Below are 20,881 nucleotides of genomic sequence, written 5' to 3'. Positions count from 1 at the left end.
AACTCATGGACATTTGTTCGGAACCTAATCTTTGGTTCCTCCTGCATGCCAATGCAGAATGTGGCCAGTGATGGTATTTCAATACTTACACTGTTACTAATGATATAGTTGCTAGTTATTGCTCTTACTTTGTTGGATTGTGAGCTCTGCAGCACGTTTGATTCTTATATCCTCCATTCTAGGAATTCAGCAACGTCACAGGGCTTCTGCAGAGTTCAATGCAATTAATAGTACACTTTTTCTGAAAATATGGAAGCTTGGAGGTCACTTATATTTTGATTATCTATTACCAATTCTAGAACTAAATTCCCTGGATGAAAACATAATTTTAATTTCTTTTGGTTTAGTCAGGGTGGGTTCCTCTCCCTTCTTGTTGCCACTGAAGTCAGGGAGCTGTTGGCAGTCAGAGAACAATTTTTATTGCAACACTGTTCTAAAGTTGATTTTCTTCCTGTTATTTGAGTTAAATTGTGGGAACTTCAGGATTTCCATTTTTGTTGCCTGTTGCAATTGGTAGGAGAAGATTCTTGCTGTCTACCCGCCACTGCCTGTCATAGTGCACCCTTCATACAAGTGGTAAGATGTATATTGTTTCGTTATTGCAATGTCTTATGTAGAAAATTGATGTATGGTATGGTTCTTTGTACACTTAATTCATAATTGATATCATTTATTACTTTTGTCCTGTTTTTCTGCTAATTTCTTTATTGTTTCCGGGATAAGCATTATCTCTTGCACGGAGTGATGGTAAAGCTTAAAATATCATCTCAGTCATAGTTGGATGCACTGTTCACGATTATATGACCCTACTCACTGTAATGATTCTCTGTCCGATTAAACAGCTGTTCACAAGGCTTAATTAGTTATTTTTCATTTCTTCATTTGTTTCTCTTTCATTTTTTGTTCTCTCGCTTTCTCCCTCTCTTAATAAAATGATCATTGGATTGGTAGCTCCACCGTGGATCTTGTACATTTTACTCTTTTTGCTTAGCCTTGCCAGTTTTATGTTTCATATGCGTCCATTTCCTCCTTTTCTTTGGCCTTTTATCTGTTTTACAAGTACTTCAAGGAGCAGGCTTCAGGCTTAGGTCGTGGATAGAAGCGCCTGTGGATTGCATCTGTTGGACAGGAGACTTTTTGGAAGACTTTTTTTTTACAGGTCCGGTTTTTAATCATTTTGTGGAGTAGAGTAATTGGCCTGAGGAGCATGATCCCTGTGGGCTTTTCACTTTTTCGGTACTTTATTTTGGTTTCTACTATTAACTATAAGCTTAAGGATAAAACATAAATGACCATCTTAAAGATTGATGGTTCGATTCTCCACCTCTGAAGTTGTTAGAAGTAGAACTCAGAAAAAGAAAAAAAAAAATCTGGATTAGTAATTATTTTCTCAATGTTATGATTTTCTTCATCCTTGATTGACTTGTATGGGTTTTCCTTTTTGTTTGTGCATTACAGCATGGGCCTGCAATAACTACATTCTCTATCAAGAACGAAACAGAATATTCTTTTACATGAATCTTTGTCTCTCTCTTTTTCAAGTTCATGATGTGCCTTCAAAATTGTGGTGCTGCATCTTGAGGTATATTTTTGGTGGAGAGTAAAGTTCATGTTGATGGGTTTTTCCTTTTATTAATCCATTCTAATAACTGCACCTGAACAATTGGCAACATGGGGTTAGATATGGACGGGAACCCTATTTTGTTGTTTTCCTTTATTTATTTACTTAGGTAATCAGTTTCCGAGTTCATGTGAGTTTGTTTATATTTCGGTTTCTGCTTCCTTTCCTATTTGGTAAATTGAATGGTGAACAGGACGACCTTATTTCAATTATCATTTAGCCTTAAAATTCTTGTTACAGTTTCAGGATTTTTGAACTCCCCTGATGATGATTTATGCACTTTCCCGATCACTTTTGCTTGCGTATGCTTAATATGAACTTATATTTATAGGTAATGTTTTTTCTAACGAAGTATTTGAGGTGTCAATCTCATATTCTTAAGAGTATTTTGTTCTACCTTATGTTGGTTATCTCTAACATGTAAATGCTCTGCTACTCGAAACTCTGAATACATTCTCATTTCAAATCGACCATAGGTTAAAGGAAAGCTGCTATCTTTGAAGGACCAAGTCTCCTGACGAATACGTAAACGAACAGGTGCGGTTGGATCCAGATCCCGGAAACTGCTTTTGTGGGAGAAACAATTGCTGAAGCCAAAGGCCATAAATGAAGGTCCAGAATACAGTAAGCTTTCTGGTGCTACCAATAAGTTGAAAATGTCTTCTAAATTTGTAAAGATTAAAAAACAGCAGCAATTGCTTCAGTTATATGTAATAGGTGAGAAGGATAATGGAAGCAGCAGAAAATGAGACCTTATAATTTCTGTTTCTAGTTTTATCCTGTTCTGATTCATCTTGTTATTAACTTATGGAGATGTTCAAGCTCCCTACAATCTTGCCAGTTGATTTCTTCTTCTTCTTTTTTTTTTTTTTGACTTGTGTTCTATCTGTCTGGTTTTGGCCATTAGAAAGACCTTGTACTAAGTTTTGTACCATTTCTTACAATTTTTTTTAGAAGAAAAGGGAGCTATATCGAAGTTATGGTTGTTGCTAAATTGAACTCGACTACAAAATGAAATAGATCTCATATTTATTGAGTTATGTTTTAATGGATGATAATGTCTAGATGTTGAAGTATGGTCAATGAATAGTTACTTGAGTAATTCTAGTTAAATATATGAAATAAATTCAATTAAAATTTTGCAAAGTTTAGTAAATAAATGGCAATTCACATGTTGGCCCATCTGTTATTTTTGTTAAATGGTATATTTTGGTCTGAGTTTTTTTATGTTTGTTTCATTGTGATCTTTTAACTTACATAATATTATATTATTGTAGTCAGCGAGCTTTTTAAGAACTATTGTAGTTCTTGCAAAATAATCTATTTTTTTATTTGTTCGATCTTGTCTTTTAACCTATAGTATAAAACCACATTCATATTAACATGCTAGTACAAGTTATCTATCAAAATTTAAAATTAAAATAGATATTAAAAATTTTCAAAATGGAATAGGTGAAAAATCTAAAATTTAGATGCCAAATCAAATTTAAGTAGGGTTTTTAACACAATGTTTCCCTTCAGCATGAGTTTTCTGTTTAAATTTGATTTGGTATCTGAAAATATATATGCCAAATCAAATTTAAGTAGGGTTTTTAACACGATGTTTTCCATCGGTATGAATCTATATTTTGTTTGACAAAGAATAGAAAAAACTTAAAAACAGAAATCAAAGGAGGGAACCCCATGAATCCCTTCAATATTGGATGGTTAACCGTTTTGAACCATGTAAAACATTAGTTTCTAGAACTAATTAAATATTATAAAAAATTGAAAAATCACATATCAGGCAAATTCAATTGTGCAATATTTGTTCTCACCTATGAACAAGTCACTCAATTCTAATTTGGATAGTAGGTGGTACAACGGACGTACCTTGCAACCTCCATCCCATTTTAGAGAAAAAGATTTTAAAAAATGTAGGCTAGAAAACAATAAAGGATAATAATGACTTAATAGTATATGACTCTAAATATAAATGTAAGTAAAATTGTCACTGCTACCTTTGCATGTGAAAATAGTGAGGAGCCACAACAAAAAGTACAAGAAAAGTAAGTTAACTTACCTAATGAAATAGGTAATATAAAAGTGTAATCAAGATGAGTTGGTTTGAACATGCCTTCATGAGCAACACATCTTGAACAAGTATGATTATAACACTAGGCGTGATTTAGAAAACTAACACGAATAGGATAATTTTTTTTAGACGATATTAACCTTGATTTTTTTAAATACCAAAATTTTCCAACATTCAATCACTCATCTCTCTTAATTATACATTTTCCTCTCTCCTAGCCACCTCTCTTAATTCCACATTCACTCCCCCACTCATCCCTAGGTTAGTCTCTCTCAATTCCTAAAATCTCTACTTAATTAGGGGGTGTTTGATAAATGGGTATGAGTTGAGTTGAGTTGTATGAGTATTTATTACCCATGTTTGTTAAGCCCATAAAGAAAATCTATGGGTTATTAAAACCCTTTTTTACCCACTCAAAACTCTCATTTTTTATCCACTCAAAACTAGGACCTTTTATATTAATATGATTGTTTTCAAAACTTATTATATTAGAGAAATATTAGATCTTTTATATTAGAGAAATATTAGGCCTTTTATATTAGAGAAATATTGTTGTTTTGCTAGAAGTCGAGGGTTGAGGATTGGATTGATGTAGAGGTCGAACGTTGAGAACTCGATAAACAAAGAAAAACTTGGAAACAATGTATATTAGGGTTGTTGTAGGTTGAAGTTTCGACATACATAAATCGACAAACAAAAAAAACTTGGAAACAATATGTATAAAGGGTTGTACATAAGTCGAAACTTCAACCCTGTACAAGTGAAATCTCGCTAATTTTGTGATGAGAATCTCGCTCTAGAAGGAAATCTCGCTAGAAATGTGGGCTGAATCTCGCTTTGAAAAATCTCGCTAGAAATGTAGGCTGAATCTCGCTAATTTTGTGATGAGGATCTCGCTCTAGAAGGAAATCTCGCTAGAAATGTTGACTGTTGAAATGCAGAGCACACACATAGGTAGACTTGCATCGTGGCAAAAGGAGAAATATGAGCTAAGAGCGAGATCATTGAGAGTGAGATTGGCGAGATCATTGAGATCGAGACCAGCGAGATCATTGAGAGCAAGATTTTGAGTGAGAAAGTGGGAGAGAGCAAGACCAACGAGAAAGTTGAAAAGAGCGATAGTGGAGAGAGCAAGACCAGCGAGAAAGTGGGAGAGAGCGAGAGCAGCCTCATGAGCGAGATCCTCCTCATGAGCGAATCTCGCAAATTTTGTGATGAGGATCTCGCTCTAGAAGGAATTCTCGCTAAAAATGAGGATCTCGCTCATGAAGATCCTCATGAGCGAGATCCTAATTTTTTTTTAATGGAAATATGTTATTTCTATTTACTTGACTTTACTATTTGTATTTACTTGACTTTACTACCAACGTGGCTGCTGCTTACTTTCAACTAACACTCAAATTAATTTCACTCTTTAATAAATGCACCAAACTCTCTCCAACAACCATTTCTTTCTCCCTCTTCTATTTATAGATGACTTCCCACCCATACGTTTTATATTTCCACTGTCTTTCTCCACTATATTTTCACTGTCTTTTTCCACGTTTCATATTTCTACTATCTTTCTCCACTAAAAAAGGTATGCTTTTGTTGGTTACTCTTTAGTTAAATTTATTTTTTTTGTTGGTTACTTCTTAGTTTAATTTATTTTATTTTATTTCTAATCTGACTATCATTATTTTGTGTTTTTTGTGGGGTCCAAACTAATTGCACAAATCATTCCTAATTAGTTTGAGGAGGTTTGTTATTTTGAGGTTCAGAGTATCTCCCTTTTTTTTAGGACTTATTTTTTTATTTTTTTTTATGGAAATATGTTATTTGTTAACTGTTGGTTACATTTTTTTTGAAATACTAGTTCACAATTTGTTTTTTATTAATGGTTGGCGACATTATATTTTTTATCTGATATTTCTCAATTTTTTTTTTATGAATTATGGGTGAAATAGTACTATTATGTAATTTTTTTTTATCTAATAATAAGTTCATTTCAATGGGTGAAAAACAATGAAGCGAGATCCTCCTCACGAGCAAGATCCTTCTCATGAGCGAGATCCTCATTGGGAAATAACATCATAAATCTAAACTATAACCCAATATGCCCAATACCGACGCTTGACATCGTTTTCTATTCTTTCTTAATCATGAAACATAATCCGCCAAATACCTTACCCTTTCAGGAACAACTTGTGTATCCCTTTCCCTATAAAGATGGATACTGTTGAAGACCTCTTTTCGATCATGAGAATTATTTCACACTCTCAAATATAGTTGTTCATAACACTAACCACGTTATTGAACAATTAACGAAGGATAGAGAGACAACCGACATATGCTAGGCACTACATTAAGCAGTTGACCTTCTTTCGCCTAATTTACGAGAGTGACTTGGCATGTCGTGAAAGCACCTGAATGGATAGACGTACCTTTACGATTCTATGTAACTGCTACGGTCGACTGGTTGTTTGGAACCAACAAGATGTATGGACGTCGAAGAGATGGTTGTGATATTCTTACACATTCTTGCACACAGAATCGAGTGGTACGCAAAAACTTTTCGAGGTCTGGTGAGACAGTTTCGAGATATTTCAATGCAGTTCTTAGGGCAGTCTTACAACTTCACACTGTTTTGTTAAGAAAACCAGAACCGATCACAAATACATGCACCGATGGAAGATGGAAGTGGTTTCAGGTACAAAAAGTACTCAGTTTTTTACATGAATACGTCATAAATATGCATGCAACAATAGATTTTTTTTAATTCATTCTGATCACTTGAGAGAAACAGAATTGTCTAGGTGCATTAGATGACACATACATTAAAGTGAATGTTAGTGTCATCGATTGACCTCGATATAGGATGAGAAAGGGAGAGATTGCCACAAACGTTCTTACGGTGTGTGATCAAAATGGGGAGTTCGTCTTCGTTTTGCCAAGGTGGGAAGGGTCTGCAGCCGATTCAAGGGTTCTTAGGGATGCAGTTTCGTGACTGTACGGATTGAGGGTTCCAAAGGGTATTATAATACCGTATACGTTATTTAAACATTCGTACCTGCCACAATGCATGACATTTCGAAACGTGTATAGGATACTATTACCTATGTGATGCTGGATTCCCCAACGCTGAAGGATTCTTGGTGCCGTACAGAGGGGAACGATACCATATCTCCGATTGGCGTGGAGTAGGAAACGCACCAAAAACTGCAAGAGAATTTTTCAACATGAAACATTCTTTAGCAAGGAACGTTATCGAGTGAACGATTGGGTTGCTAAAGGGGCGGTGGGCTATTCTTAGGGAAAAATCATTCTACCCAATACAAGTCCAATGTCGAACAATAACTGCATGTTGCCTTATCACAACTTGATCACAAGGGAGATCGGGAATCGGTGCAATGCTTGATGTGCCCGATGAGGAAAATTTTGCATCAGTTGGTCTTGATGTGGATCATATTGAATTTTTTGAATCATCATAGGAATGGACCAAGTTTAGGGATGACTTAGTAGTCAAAATGTTTACTCAATGGCAAAGAGCCTGATTATTCAATGTTCATTGCTTACTTTTCTTTTATTACTGAATGAAATTTAATTATGGAACATTCCAAGTATGTTGTGAAAATGTTTTATACCAAGACTCTGTGTGAACAAGTTAAATTGGAACATATAATTTCAGCAGTTTATCCTTTGTTTGTGCATGTGTTTAATTTATAGCATCTTTTCATTCAACAAACATATGCATGCAGCATAATGGCAGGCAATGGTAAGAAGTCTAAACACGTATGGTCGAAGGTGGAGGACACTAAGTTGGTGGAAGCTCTATTGTATTTGGTGGAGACTGGTTGGAAGTTCGATAATGGGACGTTTCGACCAGGATACCTACAACACTTAGAGCGAATTTTGCATGAGAAAGTGTCCGGGTGCGTACTGAATCAGAATACCATTGAGTGCAAGGTGAGGAGTCTGAAGAAACAATACAACGCAGTATCAGAGATGTTAAGTCAGTCGGGGTTCGGCTGAAACGAGGAGTTCAAATGTGTCCAAGTCGAGAGAGAGATTTTCGATCTTTGGGTTCGGGTAAGATTCTAGAAAAAAAAATGTACGGATACGTGTTATAATATAAATATTAATAATGTGTATACGTATCAATGCAGAGTCATCCCAATGCGAAGGGGATGTGGAACAAGCCATTCCCACATTACGATGACCTCTCCACCGTATTTGGGAAAGACAGAGCAGTAGGGCAATCAAGTGAGGACCCATACGTGATGGCGACAAATGCATTCAGAGAGTTTGAAGATGAGATTCAACTTGGATCATAGGACTGTCACACCTCTGAGGTTCGCTAGACATAATCACCATTAAATCAAGATGAAATAGATGAAGAGCCAGTAGAGCAATCTACAGGTAGAGCGAATGTACCTACCGAGTCATCTCGAGACAGTAAGAGGGAGAGGACATCATTCAAAACTGAAATGGTCAACATCATGAGATCGACTGTTGAAATGCAGAGTACACACATGGGTAGACTTGCATCGTGGCAAAAGGAGAAGTATGAGCTGGAGTTCAAGCGTAGGAAGGAAGTAGTAAATGCCATATACAGCATTGATGGCCTGGATGAGGATGATCACGTCACCCTTATTGACCTTGTTGTCACAGACATTCAGAAGATAGATTGCTTCCTTGCAGTACCAGAACACGCACGGAAGAGGTACTGCCTCCGTCTACTAGGAAAAAACATGTAGACTGACCATACCCCTATATTTTGTTTATAGTTCTTTTGGATAACAACAAATGGACAATGGACTGTAATGTCGAAAAGAATGATAACTTTTACATACTTGAAAATATGTAATTTTTGTGTTTGTAAATATAACTAATATTATAAGGATCGAAAAGAACATATATTTTGTGAACTTTTTTTTGGATATATATACATACAAACATTCAATATGAAATATATATACCTTCAATATATATACATACAATATACAATATACCAATTAATTGAGCAGCAATATGAAATATATTTTGTTGGTATGTTTTACCGATTGAACAGAATTAGAATTATTACAGTTTTTGAAAAGAATATATGAGAAATAATCTATTATGTTCTACAAATTGAGAAAAAAATTGAGATTGTCCAGTTTATGTCATAAATGATTTGAGAAAATACGTGTATATTTGAAAATTAATCAACAATAGCAAAGCATAAAACTAAAAAAATAAAAGAATGAAATAAAAAACAAACAGAAAAAAATAGAACTAATCTCATTCACAAAAAAACTGCATCAGATCCTCCAACTCAACTTAACTCAACTCTGCACAACAAATACATACAATAATTACCAACTCAACTCAACTCTGCACAATAAACACAGACAATAATTACCAACTCAACTCAACTCTGCACAACAAACATAGACAATTTAACTCCCCAGATAATTTAACTCTCCAGATAATAATTATCAACTCAACTCAACTCAACTCTCTACTTTTATCACATACCAAACACACCCTTAAATGTATCCATCAACTTGAGTTATGATCATAGGTAGAGTAATGACATAAATAGCCTCAATATAAAATCCATGTATCTCTATATATTAGTTTTGAAATATGTATTTATCATTAATTATAGTTAATAATGAAATATTAATTCTTCTAAAGACTTTTGAAACTCTGATGTAATCTTAATTAATATATTAAATATTTATAAAAAAACTAAATTATACAAAATATTCTTAAAACTTTATATTTTATGTCAAAAATGCTCTTGAACTTTTAAAAGTTTTTAAAAAAATCCTGAAATTAAGAAAGAAAAAAAAAAAGCTTACCGTTAGTTTTGGATAAAAACTATTAGTATTTTATTTTAAATATACCCTTGAACTTTGAGAAATTTCAAAAACGTCCTTAAACTTTTTTTTAAAAAAAGAACTTAAAAAAATATCCTTACTTTTAATATATGAACCAAAACTGTTAATAGTCATTTAAAAAATATCCTCAAATTTTCAAAAGTTGCATCAATATTTTAAACCATATATATATATATAGTATAGTGAACAATTTTTTTGAAGTTTTTTTAATATGAAAAAAAATCAAATTTAAAATAAGTTATATACATATCCTCTTATTTTTCATATAGATCTCTTTTTATATATATACATGTATGTATGTATATACATGTATCCTCTTATTTTCTCACAGCAAAATATAAATCAAAACTTCAAGTTAAATAATAAAATTTCACAAATTTTCAAAATCAAAATCTTCCATTAAAACTTATCAAAATGATAATTAACCAAATGCAAAAAGGACGTATTTGACTATTAACACACACTCAACTACTAATGTACAACTTTGTTAAAACATTTAAATCCTAAGGTAGTTAATCCCCTTGATGCTTTCGTTATAATCTTTCAGAAATGTTAGGTCATATATGGAAGTAGAAGAGAGAAAGGAAGTGGAAGAGGGAAATGATGAGGTGTAGATAAATGGCAAGACTTTTTTGTTTTAATTTTATTTTAAATTTTTTTAAGTTAAGAATTAACTTTGAAAATTTAGACATATTTTTGCAATGATATATTAACGATTTTTGTTCATGTAATAATGGTGGGATATTTTAAAACTTTTCTCTAAGTTTAAGGATATTTTTCAAGGTTATTTTTGGAAAAAAACCATTAAGAGTTTTCATCTAAAACAAACCGTAAAAGTATATATTTTTTAACTCTTTTTGAAAGTCTAAAGGTATTTTTGAAACTTTTGAAAGTTTAGAGATATTTTTGACATAAAGAACACAATTTTTAGGCGTTTTTAATAATTTAGCGAAAAAAAAAAAAAAAACTGTCGTGTGTATAAAAACTTCCAATTATCTTTCCCACTTAATGGAGTTTTAAAATTCTTTCACACGTAACCTAAGTTACCTAACAACTATATCATGTCATCTTAAATTAAGAATTTAATCTTTTAACACTACCTATTTAATCATTAAGTTTTGAAGAATGTGTGTTTTTTATATTAATATTTTTAATTTAATAAACATGCTATGTAATGAATTGTTTGATGTTAGTTATTTATCATGTTTGACATGAGTATAATTTGTTTGTCCATGGTGTTACATTGTGCCATCCCCAAGTGATTAGTGAGGTTGTTCAATCTGAGATTTTGATTTGTGGTTTTAAGTGGCTTGAGACTTCTCTTGCAGGGATTAAAATGACCTCTTCTCTTTGGGACTTTTTCCCTTGATTTGTTTGTGCTTTATTTATGTATTTGGTTGGTTTTAGTCTTTGTTTGTTTCTTTTTCATTATTGAAGAAATTGTATTCTTGATGCGGAAGCGATTGATCGCCTTTGTAGCGGTAAACTTGTTTTTGGAACATATCTTAAATCAGAGAAAATAGAGAAGAGACAGGATAAACAGGAACAAAAAGTCTAAGCATGCTTTCTAATTAAATCACTGAGAGGAAAGGGACACAAAAAACTTACCCTTGAAGAAAAATACTCTTTACGTTTCCTCTCACGGAATCATGAACTCCTCTGTATCACGAACACTTCTTTATGAACACAGCAAAAGACATATCTCTTGGACACCACCATAAGTAACTTCCTCGCTATTCTCAAGGTGAGAATCAAGAAGGAGTTGTGTGTTGAGGATGATGCCCTAAATCTCGTGGGTCTTGTAGTTGTAACTGTATTGTACAAATAATTTATTTATCTGATAAAGTAAAGAGGTATTTTATTTATCATTTAGTTGCATTTATCCACAAAAATCAATAAACTAAGATCCAGGGTTATTTTCTGAAACTTAAACATGTATATAGAGACATATAGACAGATCATGTTTAAGTGATAACCTAAACGGTCTGTAGTAGATGGATAAGGCTGGGTACTTAATCATAGCGACACTAAGAATACGAGCTACTTTATAGTTTTAATTATTGTAAAGTGCTACAAATGATTTGATCTTGATTATTCATGTATAGACATGTGAGTAGGGGTGTTCTATGCAAATAATTTGTTTAAGACTGGACCATGAAATATAAAGTCTCTCCATATAACACTGTTGATAGATGAGACTTGGAATTCATCAAGATGACCATAGGTGACTTGATTTGAATCTTGAGTGAGTTGTGAACTCCTGTCTATGAAGGTGGTCCTTTGATTTGTATACGTGAGAATGGCCAGTTTTGTTGACTTAATATGTCATTCGTCTAATTAGGGAGCTGAGAACACAGCTACATGAGAAGAAATTCACTCATTTTCTATAGTTAGAGAATGTAGACAAATTTCTTCCTTTAGAGCTGATAACAAGACTTAAACAATATGGCGCCACACCCTCTTCTGGCTCGAGAGGGGCTTGGTCATAGTTGGACTATGACTTATTATTCTATGATCAGTGGTACTTAAGAAGTTAGATGTAATTACAGGAGCAAAACATTAATTTTGGCCCAGTTGTACTTACGAGCAATTTGTGAAGGATCAATGTATCGTTGATTAATTATATCCAATGGACCTAAAAATATATTTGTAGTGCGGAGAGTGTAGCTGTCAGTCTTTAGTGGAGTGACTGACAGTTAATAGAAGTTGATTAATTTAATCAAGAGTTTGATTAATTAATCAAGTACCATGGAGCTTGCTCATAAGGTCCTCCTCAGCTTAATTGGAATAAAATGAACATTGAATTAATTGAGATTAATTTGAATTGTTTAAATTAATAAAGAGAATTATTTATATAAAATTGTATGAGATATAATTTAAGAGAAAGAGAAAAAGAAAAAAAAATAATCTTAATATGAATTTGATTCATATTAGATATTTGAGAGGATTTGTTTATATATATATATATATAATACTAAATTAAAGTATACATAAATTAAATAAAAATTAGTTTTATTTAATTATATGTATTTTTAATTACATAAACCTTTCATTTTCTTCAAATAACTTATAAACCTTTCATTTTCTTTAATAAATTCTCTCATTATTATTTGAAGATGAAAAGAAAGGTTCTTTCATCTTCCACTTGCACTATTATAAATACTTCAAAATGTGTTGGAGTTGTAAGGTGTTGAAAATATTGAAGTAGTTGAAAGTTTTGAAAAAAAATGTTTTTCTTTAAAAAAGAAAAAATCATTTCCTCTCCAAATTATTTAAAGAAGCCCACAAACTCTCTACGGTTCTCTACCCCGAGAATACTGAGGTCTCTACCTGGTGGTGAACACTTGTTGTCGTGTTTTTTGTTATTCATGTTCGAAGTTTTTGGAGAGGCAATCATGAAGAGAGTAGACTTCAAGGATATGTTTTCCGAATATTTTCTTCTTCTTAGATTATATATATATATATATATATACCATGCTTAATTGTTCATGTGTATTCTGTTTCCATCACATATATTCTTTACGCGTTATGTAAAGTTAAAATTAGGATGTGATCTTTTCAGCAATGAGTACTGACGTATCCTTTTATTGTGGGTTGTTCTTAATAATTTTTGTGAGGGAGAAAAGAGTAACTTTTTTAGAGAACTTTTCTCAAGGAGGAAGAGGATGCAAATAGTTTTCACCCAAATGTTTTCACACGTATTCTTTAAACTCTGTGTACCTGTATATGAGAGATGTGGGGAGTTACATGAAGGAGTTATTTTAAATTTTAATTATATTAAAATAATATAATTAAAACAAACTTATATTATATCGCATATAATATAACCTATAGTTTATATTATATCATATATAGTATAAACTAACTTTATTTTCTCTCATATAACCTATAGTTTTAATATGAATATAACAAAATTTAGTCTATTAGTGTCAATCAGTGACTATCATTGATAGATTTTGCAATTTTGCTATATTTTGTAAATATTTTCAGCAGTTTTGTCATTTGAAATATTTTTTTTATATTAATTGCATCGCATACAATTAACTTCCTTTAATTAATTTGAATAATTCAAATTAATCCAAAATTAATTTATTCTCATTTAACCCTTATTGAGCTAGCAAAGGATTGCATTGGAGGAAATCTACCAAAGCTAGGCAGATAGATGGACTCCTTCCCCGTTGTTGTGATGCATTCCATGGTGGCTTAAAAGATCCATGGCGTTTCCATTTTGGGCAAGTTGGTATCGGTCCCTGTTTTTTGGTCTGTCCTTCATCTTTTTCTTTCTGGTATGTGAAGAGATCGAAGCGAAGTCATCAAGTTAACCATTTGCACGGTCTCCCGACCTTTGTATGACAATCACTAAAAAAAAGGGGTTAACCATCGCTTCATTGGATTCCGGGTTGGATGGACAGCTCGACCGAGCGAGATGTAATTGAAATCGACCAATAGGGAGTGAATCTAGCTAGGGCTATTTTTCACTAATAAGAATCTCAGTGGAGAATTTGTTCCCAGGTCTTGTACACACCGCCTTTTGCCTAATAAATAGTTGCAGTGAAATTACACCAGATTGATTGGATGGACGAGGCCTCTTACTCTCTATGATCCTGTCCTACAATGGAGTTCTTTAAGCAATTTTATTCCACATAATGCTCACAACTTTAGTCCACATAATGCTCACAACTCCAAACCTAGCTGCTGTTGAAGTTCCATCTATCAATGGCGTTGAGTGGAAAGAATAAAGCAGACAAACGCCAATAAATCCATGAGAGATTATTTGTAAATTAGCTCATCTAATATTCAAAGTTTTGGCTCTTCCTGTGCCTAAATTACTATGAGACCTTATGAACCTATAGATTAGAAATTTCAATGATACGAAATTAATTAATTAAACTCTTTAATTAAATTAATCAATATTTATATGCCGGTCATTTCACTAAAGACCGACAATCGCACTCTTCGTACTTTAGATATATTTTTGTATCAATTGGATATAACCAATCAACAATAAGTTTACCATTCATAAATTGCTCGTAACTACAACTACGTTAAAATTACCATTTTACCCCTATAATTACATCTAACTCTTTAAGACCACTGATCCCTCTAATGAACAATTAGTTATAGTCAACTATAAAATAGACCCCTCTCTGACCAGTGAGAGGGTGAGATGCCTCATTATTCAAGACTCGAAATCAGTTCTTAAAGGAGCAATTTATCTACTTACCCTAACAATGAGTGAATTCTATCTTGTGTAATTGTGTTCCCAGCTTCCCATTTGGACGAATCCCCAAAATGGTAGGCATATTGAGTTGGAGAATCTGACAACTCTCACCCATACAAATCAAAGAACCATCCTTATAGGCAGGAGTTCACTCACAAGATTAAGGTCAAGTCACATATGGTCATTCTAGTGATATGTAAGTCTTTTCAAGTAACGGTGTTGAAAAGAGAGACTAATCATTTTGTGGTTTGGTCTTATACCCTCACTCACATGTCTCCACAGAAATGATCAGGATCAGATCATTTGTAACACTTTACAACAATCGTAACAATTACAAAGTGGACTGTATCTATAGTGTCATCAAGATAAAGTACCCAGCCTGATCAATCTATTACAGACCATTCAGATTATTACTTAAACATGCTCCACTTGTATGCTACCACATACATATTTAAGCTACACTAAATAACCTAAGGTCTTTGTTTATTGGTTTTTGGGTTAATGTATACTAAATGTCAAATAAAATAACACTTTATTTTATTAAATAAATAATTCATTGTATAAATAACTTATGATCTACGAAACCACGAGATTTAGGGCATCAACCCAAACAGTTATAGTGCTTTATGTGTACCTTGACCTCGGACCTTAAGACCCCTCTCTCTTTTTAGTAATCCTAACACCTTTGTAAAAAATAAAAAATAAAATAAAATAAAAACTAGGGGCCGTTTGGCCCATCAACTTTTTAAGTTAGTGTAAACAACTTCATGTTCAATAGTTGAAGTTTTCACATTTATCGAATAACTTCATATTTCAATATTTTTCTATTTTTTACATTTATCAAGAAATTCTATTTTTTTTTCATTTATCTCTACTTTTCACATTTATCGAGTAAATTCAATTTCTCCTCTTAATCTATTTTTTTACAATTATCAAGGAATTTCATCTTACAACTCTACATTCCAAACACAAACTTACTAACTTTAACATATTAGCTCCACTCAGTGGACCAAATGTCTAGCTTACTATGTAACGAGAAGTGATTAAATTAATTTTAATAGATGGATAATTAATTTTAATTAAAACTTATATCATTAATATTAGGTTTAAAAACACTTTTGGTCCTTGAACTTTCATGAGAGTAACAATTTATTCTATAACTTTAGTAGACAATGATTTAATTCTCATGCTTTTAAATTTGTAACAATTTAATCATTGAATTTTAATAAGTAACTATTTAGTCATTATTATGCAAATTTTCATCAAGATTAAGTGCAATTTTTTGATTATATAACAACTTAGTATTTATAGTATATAAATAAATTCAATTCTTGATCTTTATCAATCTAAAAACGTATAAGAAAAATTTTAATGAAACATTAATATTTTTCGTGATAGGAATTGTATCGTTATAAATTTTAAAATATAAAAATTAAATTATTATTTTTTAAGTTCAAATATTAAATTATTACGAATTTGAGCGTATAAAGCTAAAATAAACAATGAGATAGTATTCATACCATATACTATCAATTTCGGAATCATAAAGAAAAATATTAATATAATTTCTCCTTTGGGGTTCATTTCAACGAGGATTGGTGGGTCACAGTCCTCCTTGGCTTCTATGTTTTCATAAGATCGTAATACATTTCCAAACTGTAAGATCCCATTTCATCTTCTAATCTGAAAAATTCTTTCTGGGTTTCGATTAATCTAAATTTTTGAGGTTTCAAAACGATGAAACCAGGACTTTCATCTTTGATAGGGTTGAAGGCAGCAACCTTATTCTCTCTATTTCTATTTCTTAGATTCTATGGTTTCAGATTGTTATCGTTTCAATTCTTATATGCTTCTTTAGTTTCTCTCTTGGTTTCAGTTGCTTCTCTTCCATCTATCAATCTTCCCCTGCTTTTGGGGAAGAAATCAGATGGGACTTTCCCAATTTGGTCCATAATTATTTTTGGTCCATTTTTGTATTTCGTTCGGTATCTTCCTTCATTGCGTGGATTGTACCGTAGAGATGATCCTTACAGTGAAATTTGTGAAGGTTTATTTGTTGGAGGGTGGCCTAGTTCACCTGATAGATTGCCTCCTTGCAATCCTGCCATTGTTGATTGTACTTGTGAATTGCCAAGGTGTTTGGACGTTTCTGGTTCAGGTTATTTGTGTGTTCCAACTTGGGATACACGCTCTCCTCAGCCTCAAGAAATCGAATCAGCTGTTCGGTGGATTTGTAGAAAAAGAGAGCAGAAGAAGCCAGTGTTCATCCATTGTGCTTATGGTAATCTCTCTTGCGGTACTGATTTGTTGAAATGCTTTAATTTTCCTGTGCATTTTATAGGGATGGAGTAAAGAAGGAGAAGGGCGTTTACCGGTCATTTTGGGAGTGATTTTGAAATTGTTAAAATCACTCCGATACCTTTTTTAAATATGAAAAAATTTTTGATTCTTACAATTTCAAAACCACTCCCGAACATCTACTTAGTTTGTTTAGTAGAGGTAAAAGGTTGTATAGATAAGTGTAGGAGTTTGAAGTTTTCCATCTAGCTTGCTCTTGGTGGTTCTGTCCCTGGTTGGTTAACTGGATTTGAGTGAATGACTATGCTTCGGTGATGATTGTTTGTTAATTGATGATACTATGATGCTTATGTTTTCACTTCGCTTTTTTCCTCTTTCTCTATCCCTATCCTGCCAGTTTAGTGTTTGAATCAAGAGAGAATCTTTTCTTTTGTATTTTTATGAATCAATATTACTGCATTCCAATTTCTTGTCGATACCTCTTAAGGAGAATTTTAACGTGAGCATATCCATGTAGTTATGCGCTTTTCATTATAGGAATCTATTTTCTGAAAGATTAGGACTTCTGTGCTTTGATGGATGGAAGGAACTTTCATTTTTTGTTCAACCTGAACTCATCGCTTGGACCACTTCTTACTTGATTCTTAGTTTGCATTCTATTTCATGGGTTTTTTTTTAGAGAGCGTGCTGAAATAATGATAATACATTAGGCTGACCATTTGATGTCCTCCTAGAATCTTGGATTTCGACCTCCTATCCCGCCGCACTGCTAATTGTTTATAGTGCCCTCCATGCTGCTTTGCGTCTTGATTGTTTTTTTTTCTTTTCCTCCAGCTGTTCTTTTACTAGAGTTGGTTGCACTGTTTCTTTATCTGGAATTTCTTGTTCTTCCAATGTTTGTACCTGTTCTGACATTTTGCTATTGTATTGGTGGAAATTCTTTGACAAGTTGAAATTTTTACCATGCTAGGCATAGTAGGCTCTATTCTTGCACATTACTATGTCCTTGGTTCATGGGTTAGGTTGGTATAATTTGAAGTTGTGAAACTGACTTTAGGTTTGGTATATTGATTTATCTCAGGCCCTTAGTACGCTAACCTATGGATTACATAAGCCAAACCTTTGGGAACATCCTCTCAAGCTGCATATTCATTATTGCGAATTACAAATCCATTAACGAAAGAAAAATTATTTTAAATGACAAAACTGCTGAAAATATTTATAAATAATAGTAAAATATCAGAGTATCCGCAATAGACCGCGATAAACTACTATCTGTGTCTATCATGATACAAATAGTAGTTTATCGCAATCTATCGCAATAAACAGTGAAATTTTACTATATTTATACATATTTTTGTTCATTTACTATATTTGATAACCGCCCTAAACCAAACATATTTAAGTATACCCAATTTTCGACTATAACTTTACAAAATTTAAGCATTGGTTGCACAAATAAATAGTAATATTTATGCTGAGCTAACTTCAAATTTAGAATAGTACTGTCCAATGGTTTTCTTTCTTCTTCTTTTCTTTTTCCTTAAAAGAATATTACAGTATAAATACGAGGATGAGGATTCAAACTCAGTAGAGATGTCTTAGCCAAAGCCATTGAACTCAAACTAGATGTAGAATGTCCCCTTTTAACTTCCAGTTTACCAAAGATGCGTTCGACCTCTGTATATGACATTTTCAAGTTTCCACAGTTTCTATAGTTGAAAATCTGGTAGGTCACAGAAGATGTGTTCTTGTTATATTTGAAATCACTGTCCGTGGAACAAATACCTTGTTACATTCCGATAGTGACCATAGTAAGGTAATGATATTGTCATATCGACATCTTTCTTCCTATTTTTCAGGTCACGGAAGAAGCGTTGCGGTTACGTGTGCAGCATTAGTGGCTCTAGGAGAGGCAGAAGATTGGAAAGATGCAGAGAAGATAATAAAGGAAAAACGACCTTGCATCCGGATGAATTCTTCTCATCGCAAAGCCTTGGAAGAATGGTCAAAACATCGGCTATCCGCTCCAAAGAAGAAGAGAGACAATGACGTGAGTTCTAAGCTTCTTTCTGGTAGCTGAATAGCAAAAATATGAATATAATAGGCCACAATTTCAAACCCCTCCCCTTGTAACCTCGCATATCTTATTGCTTGGATGAACATTGATTCCTGGTAATATTAATAGGTAAACAAGTAAACTCTCTGTAACAAGAACTTTCATCTTTCTATTTTGGATTTTGTCCTTCAATTTCTGTTAGGTTTATTTCATTTCTTTTTCTTCATGTTGTAACTTAGAGAAAATATGTGTTGAAAAACAGAAGTGATCATAATGAAAATAACATTATTTGGTTAAAAATAGTGTTATATATATATATATATATATATATTTCTTCTTTTCAACAAACAAATAAATAAATAAAATTAGAAAGGTTGAGATTCAAGAAGTTTGATCTCTTATCCTCGCAATTAATTGTCCTTGAAAAATCGAGATTCAAACTTTCTATTCAAGTTATCAATATCTTATGGTCGTTCATAATACATACCATCTATTGTGGTAAATCTTTCAAATTTTCGTTGAGCTTCTTTTCTTCTCCTTTTAACTATTAACTTGTAAAATATTTTCAAATTTTAACTCCAATAATCTTCAACTTTTATGATGTTTCTTACTTTTAATATTTAACAATTTTGCGAAGTGAATTTTTTTGGGATTGAAACTTGATTGTGTTTTCAAGTGATTAAATTAAAAAATAAGTTTTTCAAAAAGAATTCATGTGTTTGGGAACCACTTATAATGGATTTTGAAAAACGAGTTTATAAAATAAGTTGGTTTAAGATAACCACTTAAAATCAACTTTTAGAATAATGAATTTTGAGTGAAAAACTTCAAGCACCACCTTCGGCGATCCCTGTTAGCCAACCTCAACTGTCTTTGATGACAATCACCAGCCAATCTCTGACCACGGTCTCTGGTGCTATCGGTGGTCAACCTCCAATCACTGTTTTATGGCGATTGCTAGTGACCAACTTTCAGCTATTGTTTTTTCGGCAACTACTGTCGACCAACCTCGGACGATCACTTTTTGAAAACCGTTATCGACCAATTTTTTATGACCATATTTCGATGACTGCCACCTGTCAACTCTCGTAGGACTATTTTTCGGTGATCGTCTAGACAAACCTTTTATCACTATTTCTCGATGACCCCTTTCTGACAATCGTTGTCAGCTAACTTCCGATGACATTTTTCGATAACTGTTGTCGACCAACTTTCGACCCAATGTTTTCCGACAACCAACTATTGGTGATCGTTTTTCGGTAACCGCTGCTAGTTAATCTCTAGTGACCGCTTTCTAGAAACAATTGTTGGCCAACTTCCGACGACCGTTTTTTAGTGACAGTCGTCGACCAACTTCAACTGATGCACCAACCTCTGGTCATTGTTTTTCAGCATTGCCACCTACCAACCTTTGATGACCGCTTTCTGGCAACCATCGCTTTACGGTGGCTTCCATCGGCCAACCTCTTGTCATTGTTTTCAAACGATCGTTGTCGTCCAACCTTTAGTAACTATTTTTTGGTGATTGTCGTCAACCAACCTTCGGTCACCATTTTTCGATGATCTTCACCGGCCAACCTTTGACCACCATTTTTCAGCTACTTCCGAAGCCGTTTTCTAGCAACAACTATCAACCTCCAGTCACCGTTGCCGGCGACCGTTTTTCTAGTAATTGTTGTTGGCCAACCTTCGGTGATCGCTTTCCAGCAACTGTGGTTGGCTAACTTTCGACAATGGTTTT

At 33.1% G+C, this 20,881-nt stretch overlaps 1 protein-coding gene and 1 pseudogene across 2 annotated transcripts; both read left to right on the top strand.

Moving 5' to 3' along the window:
* The first annotated feature begins 111 nt into the window (after nucleotides 1–111).
* Nucleotides 112–2,657, top strand: LOC150036714 (uncharacterized; annotated as a pseudogene). Its single transcript, XR_016529329.1, has 4 exons — nucleotides 112–263; nucleotides 352–576; nucleotides 1,160–1,286; nucleotides 1,459–2,657. The product of XR_016529329.1 is annotated as an uncharacterized LOC150036714 (transcript).
* Nucleotides 2,658–16,299: 13,642 nt separating this feature from the next.
* Nucleotides 16,300–19,440, top strand: LOC120076837 (uncharacterized). The gene is made up of 2 exons (XM_039030779.2): nucleotides 16,300–17,064; nucleotides 18,944–19,440. The coding sequence occupies exons 1-2, from the start codon at nucleotides 16,521–16,523 to the stop codon at nucleotides 19,162–19,164; spliced, it is 765 nt and encodes a 254-aa protein (XP_038886707.1). The 5' UTR covers nucleotides 16,300–16,520; the 3' UTR covers nucleotides 19,165–19,440.
* Nucleotides 19,441–20,881: the final 1,441 nt, after the last annotated feature.

This window comes from Benincasa hispida, chromosome 4 (assembly GCF_027475165.1).
Source record: "Benincasa hispida cultivar pf3 chromosome 4, pf3_genome.v1.1, whole genome shotgun sequence".
Classification (NCBI taxonomy): domain Eukaryota; kingdom Viridiplantae; phylum Streptophyta; class Magnoliopsida; order Cucurbitales; family Cucurbitaceae; genus Benincasa; species Benincasa hispida.
The sequence above is the reverse complement of the archived record's forward strand: the minus strand, read 5'-3'. Positions and strand labels throughout refer to the sequence as shown.

What these genes read in the sequence shown, in the direction of transcription:
- LOC120076837 (XM_039030779.2), top strand. Translation starts at nt 16,521, where the DNA reads ATGAAACCAGGACTTTCATCTTTGATAGGGTTGAAGGCAGCAACCTTA. An exon ending in GTTCATCCATTGTGCTTATG is followed by an intron (nt 17,065 to 18,943) that starts GTAATCTCTCTT and finishes CCTATTTTTCAG; the next exon opens with GTCACGGAAGAAGCGTTGCG.